Raw genomic sequence first — 12257 nt, 5'->3', positions numbered from 1 at the left:
TCAAATTCATAATAATTGTTTCATATAGCTCAGATATTGTTTATTTTAAAAGTATCAGTTAGTTTATAGAGTTCATGTTATTTCAACTTTTTCAGCTAAACACATGTTTTTTCATCTTGGTTCAAAGTCTGTAAGCACATTGAATTGTTCTGTTTGAGTCATCAGAATGTTGACATTCAATGTAAGGGATCTAAATATGGAATAGTAAAATCCCAAAAAATAGTGAAGCATTTTAGTTATGACTCCTTCTTCAATAGTTTAGTGTATTTCTTTCTAAAGTTATAATTTAAAGTATTGATTTCCAGATCTCTGGGAAATTTCTAGAAACAAAAATAAATCTGCTTACCATTATCATTATAGATGACTTTTCTGATTCTTGTTTTAGACTATAGAGAAGCCTTGCTGCATTACATTTTAATTAGCAGTTATACAAATATCACATTTGATGCCTAATCTCTAAATAATATATCATTATTAGAAAATTTATTGGAAAATACATAAATTCATTCCCTATGCTATTTTTAATGATTTTCTTTACTAAATATTTTTAAAATTAATAAATGTATGCTTAATGTGTGTGCTGTACTAAACTGATTTGTAATATTGTCTTAAACAAAACCTTTAAAATGAAGTTAAAGCAAAAGCCTACTTGCAAAGCATTCTATACAATTAAAAACAGTGTTATTTCCATCTTATTTCTTTCTAAGGTTCAAAATATTTCCTGATAAGGGATTCATTGGTTCTTTTAGTTGTTGTATCATAAAGACTAATTAAAATCATTTAATTTTTAAGATAATAGCACACAAACTTTCTCTATTGATCCAATGGCTTGCAAGTTATAACGTGTAATGAATTTGCAATATAAATTATAATATATAGTTCAACCATTTTTAGGGTTTAATGTATTTTAATTTGCAAGTTATTTATTTTAATTTATTATAATTATATATTATAGCATTTAATATAAACAGGATTCCTGGAAATTTGCCTCATTTCTTGGAAAAACTTTGGTAATTTTTCCAGATATCCTGAGAGCTAAACCTAGAAATTATTGAATTTATTACTGTAGAATTTTTATTAATCTTCTTGTTAATATACAAAGCATAATTAATAAAATAATTCTAAATATTTCTATAGAAATAGTTAACATTCATATCTATTTTTGTAGAGAAATTATCAATAATAAAAATTAATAAATCTATCATTCATGATCTGTTGATATAAATAAAATTATAAAACTTATTTATCTGTTTTTTTTCCCAGCTTACTGGAAGTAAAAAAATGGGACCTATGTTTATAGTATTCATACTGTCGGCTTTTGTTCATGAATATATTCTTACATTTGCATTCCGTTTCTTTTATCCAGTATTATTATTATTGTTTGGAGGATTTGGAGGTAACATATATATAAACTTAAAATTAACTTTTATATTATTAAAGCATAAAAGTCTATTTTTAAAATTATTGTGATGATTTAAATTTATTTTTATAATTTTCTTACTTCCTTTAAATTTTTTTATCAGTGTTTATAAACTCTTATTTTTAGTGATGGGATGATACCAAAATTTCTCCCAATTCAGATTCTGCCGAAAACTCCAGATTCTGATTCTTTGAATATTTTCTAAAGTTTATTTTAGTTTAGAAAATTAGATTTACATTATGAGCAGGGTCCATTCATTAATTAATAAACATCAAAATTAGTTATTTAAATATTTATATTTTAGTAAAAGTTTTATAAAAATCTATCAAGTTTTTTCTTCAAAAGTAACTTTCAAATAAAAATAACTTTGCGAGTCTATTATCTCTGATTGAAGTTCATTTGGTGCATTTTCTACATTTACTGAAAAAAGCACTGTAAAAATCTGTATTTTTGTTTCTTAGCTAAGGAACAGTATAATATAGATTAATACTGTATAATTTGCAAAGAAACCCAAAAACTAAATGCAATGATAGAAAACATTTTTAAGACTTTATAGCTCTACATAGTGTCTTATATTTTAAAACTTTATAGCTATAAAGTTTTAAAAACATAAGGTTAAACTACTGGACATGTGCTGTACAAAGTGGGCTCTTGGTATTAAGTACAAGTACAGATTTCTTGATGTTAGCATTTAAAATTTTTATTTTATTTTATACATTTTTAAAAATATTTTGTATGGCATGGACCACACACAGAACTAATGTAGGTCACATGCAACCCAGGGGGCTGTGGGTTGCCCATCTCTGAAGGATCACAGTTTCAAATTAGCAGAAGAGGTAAAGAATGCTGAAATACGAGGCGTGTTTTTAAAGTAAGTATCGTTTTAATATAATGCCGCTAGAGCGCTGCAGTCGGCACTTAGTGCATGCGCGCTGTGTACCTACATCTGTTGGGAAGCCACAAACGCCATTACGGAGCCAGTCGACTGTGTTTACTGTTGTTTGCGTATTATTGAAATGCTGCCGCTCATTGAGAATCCCGCCGACTGCGAAGTGTGTGCCGTTATTCGTTTTCTCAGTGCTAAAGGCTCGAAAGCGGCAGAAATTCATCGCCAAATCAGTGAAGTTTATGGTGAAAGTGTTATGAGTGATGGAATGGTATGAAAATGGGTTAGGGCCTTTAGTAATGGCCGCACAAACATTCACGATGAGGAACGAAGTGGGCGACCTTCAGTCATTCAGACCATTCAGTCAGACCTTCATCAGACCTTCAGACCACGATTGAAAAAGTGGACTGTCTACAGTCCACTTTTTCAATTGTGAATCGTCTGTTCTCTTTCTTTCTATTGAAAGAGAACAGACATCTGGCAGGGCAGTGCCATAACAATCACGACAAAGTCAAAACAACCGTTCTGCAGTGGTTGTCTCATCAGGCGGCAACATTCTTTGAGGATGGAATACAAAAGCTGGTCCCACAATACGATAAGTGTCTCAATATTAATGGGAATTATGTAGAAAAGTAGTGTAAAATGTGGGCTTTCACATAAATAAAAGTTTTGTTAAAAATGTTTGCTTGTTTTTTTTATATTTCAAAACGGTACTTACTTTAAAAACACGCCTCGTATTTGCATCCAAAAAAAGTAATGCAGAATGGGCTGCAAGACTTGTTATAATATGTGGTATAAACATTGTTAGAAGTGTACTTATGCTATTATTATAATAAAAACTAGTGTAAAAAATAAACCAACTTTAGAGTTGATAAATTAAAAGGAAATAGAATGGAGTTTTCTCAGAATAAAATAATTCAAATAAAGTTTTAAAAATTTTATGTTATTTGATAATTTATATTGTTCATTTTTTCATGATATAAAAACAATGTAAAAAGTCAAATTTTATGATTTTTGTGCATTTAATTATTAAAAATCCTATTTTAATGATATGCAGAGTCCATTTAACTAAATTAATTTTTAGTTAAATATATAGTTAAATGGACTCTGAAATAATATATAAAAAGGCCAAGAATGATCATTTGGAAAATTAAAGCAGATCTATATGTTATTAAATAGGATTGTTTTAAAACTTGATTATCTCAGATATAATAGTGTTTTAAAATATATATATATATATATATATATATATATCTGAGATAAGAAAAATAAGCATTTGATTTTTACTTTATACATATCCATTTATAACATTAATTTAAGAAATACAAAAGTCAAATACACTATTCAAGTTCTTGTATATTTTTGGATGATAGGTTCCAAGTTCTCTTGAGGATGCTTGAAACTATGGATAATATTGAACCCTATATAAAAAATTTTTTTAATGTAATACCTATGGTACAATTTAATTTAAAAATGCATGTAAGAGTGGTTTCAATATTAATTTTTTCCATTAAAGTTTGTATATTTGTGAGATTGCAACCAGGTTTAGGGAATAACGTTATGATTCTAAGTTCTATATTTCGCTCTGATATGCTGAGTTGATAAACTTGAAGTGTGGAAACTCACTTTTCTATGGAGTTTGTAAATCAGAGGTTCTATGTAGTTTATGGAGTGCCTTCTTAAACGTTATTCTCAATCACTTTGGGAGAACCCTTTCAGTCTTCTTGTTGGGAGATAATAATTGGAGTTCACCGTCCGTCTATGTGGGAGATTATTAACGAACTTTCTAGTTAAACATATATGGAGAACCCTAGTTACTTCTTCCTTCGATAGAAAGCTTTCGGTGAACTCGAACTAATGTATCTGGATATATGGAGAACTCCTAGCTTGTCTTCTACTGTGACGAAAGCCTTTGGTGAACTCCCTGAATTTGGTGTGAAAATCACTAATGTTTCTCATCTTTACCTGATCAAATCTCTCCTTCCAAAGGGGTAAAATTGCCCAAATGACGTCAACCCTTTCAGATAGATAAGCGATAAGAACACTGTAGAAAGGATGTCAATTTCCTGTTAAACAAAGGGAGTTGAAATCTCCCTCTTCTCTCCATCAAAGTTGGTTGACTTCTGTCCATGTCATTCTTCTCTGATTTATTTCCTCTATAGGTTCTATTTAGTGAGGGTATGTATTTTTAACGACTTTATGCCATTTTAAGGTCAACAATGACATTAATTCACAAAGGGGGGAGTGACAAACAAAATGTCAGCCATTTTCTATCTGATTCACGCGGAACTTCCTCCACGGAAACATCCTTTCTCTACAAAGTTTTAACAAATTTTACATTGCTTAAAACAATTTTATATTTGACTTAAGTTATAAAGGGGGTGTAAAGGCAAATCTTACATTTTTTGGAGATGAATGTAATTTTTGAGCAAGATTTTATAAATAGCACATCCTTCATATTTGAATTTATGAATATTTGAACAAAAACTTTTTTCTGCACATTATTACAAAGAGAAAAATATGAAAACAGCTTAAAAAGGAAACATTTCAATAATTTTTTATATTATAATAATGAATCTGTTATGACATTTTACAAATTTGATATATCATTTCCTGTATGTTTTTTAAATGTGTTAAGCATACTTTTACCTCTAATTTTTATATATCTGTTTGGTTTGTTGGCATTATATGATCATCATATTTTTAGAATATCTTTAGTTAATGGCAATATGAGTTTTGTAGTGTGATTAAAGAGATGATACCAAAACATTTATTTGGTCTTTTCACCAAAGTTCTAATTTTTTTATAATAAAAAAACTTTTTAAATGCTTATTTCATTTTCTTTGGGTTAAACTTGCTGAGTTACTATCTTAAAATTTAAGTAAAAAATATTACTCTTGTTAAAATTATTTTGTACAGTAGCTTTTTATTTAGAATTTTGTTATAAGAAGTTCTGACAATGCTGTCAGCAAACACAAATAATCAAACTGTATTTTTTTTAATAAACTATTTATAAAATATATCAATAATAATTGTTTGTTTGTTTTTGAATTATTCTGTATGTATCATTGAATTTTAATTAATCCTTTATTTTTTACAGTACTCTTTGTTTTTCTAACTAATAAAGGAAAGGCAAGAAGTTGGAATGTGTTTATGTGGACAGCTCTATTTATGGGAACTGGCTTGCTTATGAGTTTATATAGTATGGAATGGTATGCTAGATCAAATTGTCCCGTAAAAATAGTAAGTTATTTATTTTCATTACTATTAAACAAGTTTTGTAAATTTAAACATAAAAATCAACACACATTGTAAATGATCAGTTTACATAGTTGTATATTGTTCATACCAGTTTTAAACTTTTGGATAACACATAATGGTTATAACTTAACGACTTAATAATAACAAAGTATTAATATTTAATTAATGAACTTTTATAAATTTGAATTTTATTTTATACATTTTTAAAAATATTTTGTGTGGCATGGACCACACACAGAACTAATGTAGGTCACATGCAACTCAGGGGCTGTGGGTTGCCCATCTCTGAAGGATCACAGATTCAAATTAGCAGAAGAGGTAAAGAATACTTTTTTGGACGCAAATATTTCAGCAATGCAGAATGGGCTGTAAGAACTTCAAATGAAACTAATGTAAATCATTAGTTTCATTTGAAGTTTTTTAAAGCAATGCAAATCCAAGTAAAAGTGAAACATGAATTTACTATTACAGTATTACATTTAACAATTGTACCATTCCATTTGTAAGTGCATTCAATTGTTTTGGACTTGAAAATGCTTTTTATATTTTTTTACACTAGTTTGACCATCATAAGTATGGGTGGCCATAAGTTGAGTACTGAATGTATTCACCAGATATATTTATATCTTATACTTTTACATATGCTGATTTATGAGTTTTAACCTTTTATGCATTTTTTAAAAATTAAATGTTGATGGAAATCAAAAAGCTTTTTAATATAATAGCATATTCATGTTTCTTTGTAAGGGATCAACATTTCATTTTGTTTTGTCTGTCATATTGATCTCTAGACATCAATTGTTATTATCAATATAATTGTTTTCATTTTCTGTCTGTTGCTATTATCAATTTCTAATTTTCGCTTATAACAACAGAAGTTAAAATATTATTTCATTTGATTTTCTGGATTCTTGCTAAACTATTTGATGTTTGTTTTGATGGTATTTTTTTACAGATGGGAATGGGTATTTAAAGTTTATAAAAGTCATTATTTTGACATGTTAATATACTAGATTAATTAACTATGCAGTCAATAAAATCTGCCATGCAGTGTCCAGGCAAAAGGTTCTGGGGAAAAACATACATCATATAGAACAATGCAATCTTCTCATAAAACGACAGACAGACTGTCACATGGGATCAAAGAGTAATAATTTAATCATTCTACAATAAGCATATAAACAACAAAAAAATCTATGTGTAACATACATAGATTACAGGAAGGCATTTGACAGTCTACTCTCCAATAGATTAAGTAACAATAAATGCAGATATAATATCAAACAACATAATATAAATTATTCCATCTCATGTACAGGACAACGTAGAAACTACACATCTACATAAGTACAGCTAACTCGCCTATTAGAAGTTACACTCCACTGACATTCAGAGTTTGACCTAGATAAATGCACTTCACACAGAAAAATGAATCCCAAAGGAAGACTTTGCATTTGAAAATGGAGATGTTATTGAATTCATGGATGAAGGTAGGTCTACAAATATTTAAGATTCCAACAGGCCAAACTCACAAACACACACAAATTAAATAACACCAAATTAAATTCAATATTAACAGTGTGGCTGAATATAAAACATATATGTTGATTAATATTGATTAAATGTATGTTGTCCCAGTACTCACATATTTATTTGGAGTTATACAATGGACACATGCAGAACTAGAACAACTCCAAAGAAAAACATAAACACATCCTAAGTTGTTCTTAGAAAGGTTAATAAGGCCTTGGATATTATAAATCTTTGCCACAAATACACACTGAGAGGTTTTCTACAAAAATCTACAGAAAACATTTTTAAAGATGACACAGACAATACTTGTAGAAAATGCCATATTACATCATGCATGAAATTATAACATATTGCATCAGGTTTTAAGCTTTAGAACTTGTAGACTATACTTAAACATAACCATCATAATATGTGAAAAGCTTACATACAAACAAACTATTACAGACCCAGAAATCATATTACAATACACATTTCAGACAGTCTTAAAAACAATGCACATAAAATAAACTGAGCCATAACACAAAATAATCTACCACAACAGACCAAACATCACATTCATTTACAAATAAAACAAAATCACATACATAATTGTAGAAAACACCCACAACATACAAAATATCTTTGCTGAAAAAATAACACTTCTCAGCATTTTCCCATGAAATAGTGTCTATGGAAAATAGCAGTGTGCTTATTATGCTTGTAATCCTTTCTTGCATAAGTGCCATCTCACATAAATTGCCTAAAAGTCTAGAAACATTAGACCTTAACAAGAAATATATATATCACATTACAGAAAGAAACCATGCTAAATATATGTCATATACTATAGTTAGGAAATTCTTAAATACAGATAATGTGGTTATGTGCAGTTAATAAATATTAGTTTTGTTGTAGTTATGACTCAACCTTGGTTTGGTATAAGTAAAGTATTATCCAAATAAGATAAAGTCTGGGTGACTAAAAATGTCATGATATCAACTTATCATTCTGAGGACCAGGATTGAATCCAAGTGAACAGCCCCAGGAACTTTCATGGGCAGTCTGTCTCAAATATGTCAGTCTTGTTCTTCACCTCCCGTGCATCCTATAGTAAGCATTATCAAACCCACAATTGGTATGAAAAATAAAAGACCCATAGAGTGGAAAGATTTAAAGAAAAAACCAAATAAGATCAATCACCAATCTATCACCATCATAAGATACAATCAGTAAACTTGGCAGCCTCATAGGATGCTTAAATTCTATTTTGTTCATCCAATTACTGTTTATAAAAAAAAACTATGTGAAAAGTTTATTTTACTATACCTTCTAACTTTATAAAGATAAATGATTTAAATTTCATATAAATGGCACTTTAAATTTTTATCACAAATTGATTTTACATATTTTAAAAAATGAAGCAAGTAAACCTAAATTGTAAAAATGTCATCTTCATTTTATACTTTGCTAGCAAACTGGCAGAAAGCAATGATGTGTGTAAATAAAGTAAAACATTATATTGTCAAGCTAGGGCTATCCCTTTAAATGTATGTAATTATTTTTAATATTTAGTTATCAAAATTCATTTTATAATGATGAAAAAAGCATATAAAAATACCAAACCTGAATTATTAGTGTTTCAAAAATACAGGATAAAATTTTAGAAATGGATTCCTAATATGTAAAGAAGAAAAATAAAGTTGGCTTGGATTCATTTTGGATTTAATTAATGAAACACACTATGCATGACCTCCATATGAAATGTTTAAAATGTCCACCTCCTATGTGAATACAAGCAGGAAGTAGACAGTCGGGTTTTGATGGAAAATTGCAATATCAGACGAATGTCTACAGTGCACAGAGGATTTTTTTAATTTTCTGAAGAAGCCTTTGAAGACAAATGAAAAACAGTTTATAACTGCAATTTAAAACTAGCATAACCTTGCTCCTGCTTTTAACTGTTTTAAAAAAACAATTTAATCAGCAAGTTATGTTTATAAACTGCACAGGTATTTTTTAGAAATAACAATAACTTAAAATATTAAAAAACATTTTTTTAATAATGCACTGAACTGATATTACAATGTATAAATTTGAAAAAGAATGGAATTTTTGGAATTTATTGAAAATTTGAATTTTTGGAAATTATTGAATCTAAAATTGTTTGAATCCTTTAGCTTGGTAATGATATTCAAATTATCTTCACGTAATTGATTTTTTTTTACTCTTTTTGCCCTACGGGCACTAAGATGGCCTCTTTTTAGCAAGCCCATTGTGGGTTCAGCCAGGCCCACAATAGGGTGGCCAGGTGGTGAGGGACAGGACCAGACATATCCGGATGGACCCCTCTGAAAAATACCTGGGGATTTTTCAACCTGTCTGGATTTGATCCCAGGTCCACCAGGTAGGCTGCCACCTTGACCATTTGGCCATCCAGCCATCCACTTGATCGATTATTGTTATAGACTTTTTCACGCATTTTTCGTATTCCGATGAAATGTTTATTGCAAGATTCTTTAAAAATAATGAGAATAATATAATTAGTGGCAAGATTTTATAAATGCATAATATAATATATAACATTTTTTAGTTTAGTGAATCTTTTCTTGATATTATAGTCAGTCCTCTGAGTGAAAAAGTACTTGATGATGATATATCATCATCAAGTACTTTTGATGCTCAGTATTGTAGTTATATTCAGAGTACTAAAATCTAAAAAAAGATATATTGTCATGATTAAAAAAGGATCCAGGACTCACATATAACAAATTTAATAAAATTAATCATTTAATATTTATATTAAAAAGTCATTAAAATCGTTAATTTCATAAAGAAATTATTTTGTTTATAATAAAATGTTCATATTGTATATTTTCTTTTTAGAATTCATTTGTGGATTATCTAATTCCAAGATCTTGGACCTGCGATGCTTTTACAAGAGATAATTAACAAGAAAATTTGAATGAAGTAGAATTGATTTATCAGATAGTTGAAATTTTAGAATTTAGAATTATCTATATACTAAAATAATGAACAGATTTTATTCCACAAGATTTTTTTTATAACCATTATCATTAGATACTTAATCATTTGCATAGGTTTATTAGATATTGTCCATCTATTGTAGTTCAGAATTGAAGTTACATATTACAGTATGTATTCTAATTGCATAAATATACAGTGTGATTCAATAAGAATTGCAGGATTTATTTTGTTAAATAAAAAATTTCATTTTACCTCAAAATTTAATTTTTACTAAACCAGTGTAATCTTGAGGGATGGGAACTTAGTTATCCAATCCAGTTATGAGATCTGGCAGGCCAGTTCATGTCACCATTTCAGGAGATCTGGAAATTTTACATCGCAACTGCAGTTTCACAAGCTGTGTTATATGTTGCACCATCCTTCTGGAACCACATGTCACTTACATTAATATCATTGCATTCTGACCATAAAAAGTCTGATCATGTCATGATATTGTTTGCCAATTCACTGTGACTGCATTTCCAGCCTCATTTTAAAAAAGTACCAACCAATAACACCTGCTGCCCAAACTATCACTTTCTGTGAATGCATTTGTCTTTCTTCAGTGACATGAGGATTTTCACTGCCCCAGATTTGACAATTTTGCTTATTAATAAAACCATTAAAATGAAAATGAGCATTGTCACAGAAAATGATTTTGTCAAGAACTCTGCAATACTTTGTTGAACTGTGTGTGCTTCATCTTGAGGTTTTCCGGCCAATACAACACAGCTATACGTTAAAAGCGGTGCTGTAGCACCACCAACAAAAATTGCACAGAGTTCAAAACTATGCAATTCTTATTGAATCACCATATTTACTATTAAAATATCACAAATGATCACTTATTTATACAAATCCAAAGAATAAAAATGTTCCTTTTTACAATAAATTTTTATTTATTTCACTATTATATAATTATTTTTAATTTATAAAAGCAGTTTATATGTATAAAAGTATGAGTACATAGTTTTGTGCCAAATAATAATAACCAAAAACTTTGATTGTTTTTTTGTTTTACTATTTTTATAAATAACACATGCCAAAACTATTATTCTTTTGTATGTATATATAAATTAAATCAATTGTTTAAATAATTAAAACCTATTTGTTAATATGTAATTATTACAAATAGATGCTCAAATAAAACACATTTAAATATGTGCAAATGATATATTTTATACAATTGTAACATGTAAATACTTTTAAGTAAAATAAATTGAGCGTATTGTTAGGAGAACATATTTTTTTGACCGACTAGGCACGTGATTGTGTACTAATTTTGTGTGCTTGTTATATAGTTTAAGTTGTCAAATTTTAAATTCCTATATGTTTGAAAGGAAATGTGCCAGCAAAAAATTTGATAATTAGAAGTAATTATAGTTTATAAAGATTATTTTAGATTTATGAAATAGTAAAAATGTCAGTTATACTTTAACAGAAAATACACAATGTACAGAAAAAAAATATAAAAATTTTCCTGTCATATGAACTTGGATAGTTTGTTTTAAAAAAGTATCTGGAAATAAAATGCATTTCAACCCAAAATTTGAAAAAATGCAGGGATGAAAAGATAAACCATATTAATTTAAATCTATTATTACTGTCTAATAATTAAATTTTATATAAATTTTAAAATTAGTTTTATATAATTTAGATGATCAAAAAATGTAATATTGCAAAATGAAAAATTAATTTAAATTATTCAGGTATTTTGTATTGTGTAAATGTTTTTCTTATTGCATTTATTAGGAAATTAGTATATAAGAATTTAAATAAAGAGAATGAAAGGCACTTTAAAAAGTTTTGTTGATTTTATGTAAATACTTTCTTTTATGCAATAACTTGAATCTGTAAATTTTAAATGTTTTCTTCCAGTTTAACTGGTCAATAGATTACATTTAAAACAAATTTAATATATGGATTATAAATTTGAACATGCAACAAATGCAATGACCTATTAAATCTAGGTTTTCTAACTTAGATGTCAAATTGATAAATTATTAGGGGTTGTTTAGGGATCATTGGACAAATTTATCCTGTATTAATTACAGTAAAACTTCTCTAACTCAAACATCTGTAACACGAATATTTCTTTAACTGAAAGAAATTGAAGCATTCGATAGGTCTCAATGGAATAGCAAAGAGAAAATT

General features: G+C 28.1%; 1 protein-coding gene across 2 annotated transcripts in view; it reads left to right on the top strand.

Annotated features, from left to right (window-relative positions):
• The window catches only part of LOC136968418 (sterol O-acyltransferase 1-like), a 58306-nt gene extending 47099 nt beyond the window's left edge, over positions 1-11207 (top strand). For both annotated transcript variants that reach the window (XM_067262439.1, XM_067262440.1), the window contains exons 12-14: positions 1264-1396; positions 5407-5549; positions 9963-11207. In XM_067262439.1, the coding sequence (XP_067118540.1) occupies positions 1264-1396; positions 5407-5549; positions 9963-10028 (342 nt within the window). In that variant the 3' untranslated portion in view covers positions 10029-11207. The remainder of the gene's footprint in view (positions 1-1263; positions 1397-5406; positions 5550-9962) is intronic.
• Positions 11208-12257: the final 1050 nt, after the last annotated feature.

This window comes from Centruroides vittatus, unplaced genomic scaffold (genome assembly GCF_030686945.1).
Source record: "Centruroides vittatus isolate TY-2023 unplaced genomic scaffold, ASM3068694v2 contig_1476, whole genome shotgun sequence".
Taxonomy (NCBI): domain Eukaryota; kingdom Metazoa; phylum Arthropoda; class Arachnida; order Scorpiones; family Buthidae; genus Centruroides; species Centruroides vittatus.
Note: the sequence above shows the minus strand (reverse complement) of the source record. Positions and strands in the feature narration are given on the sequence as shown.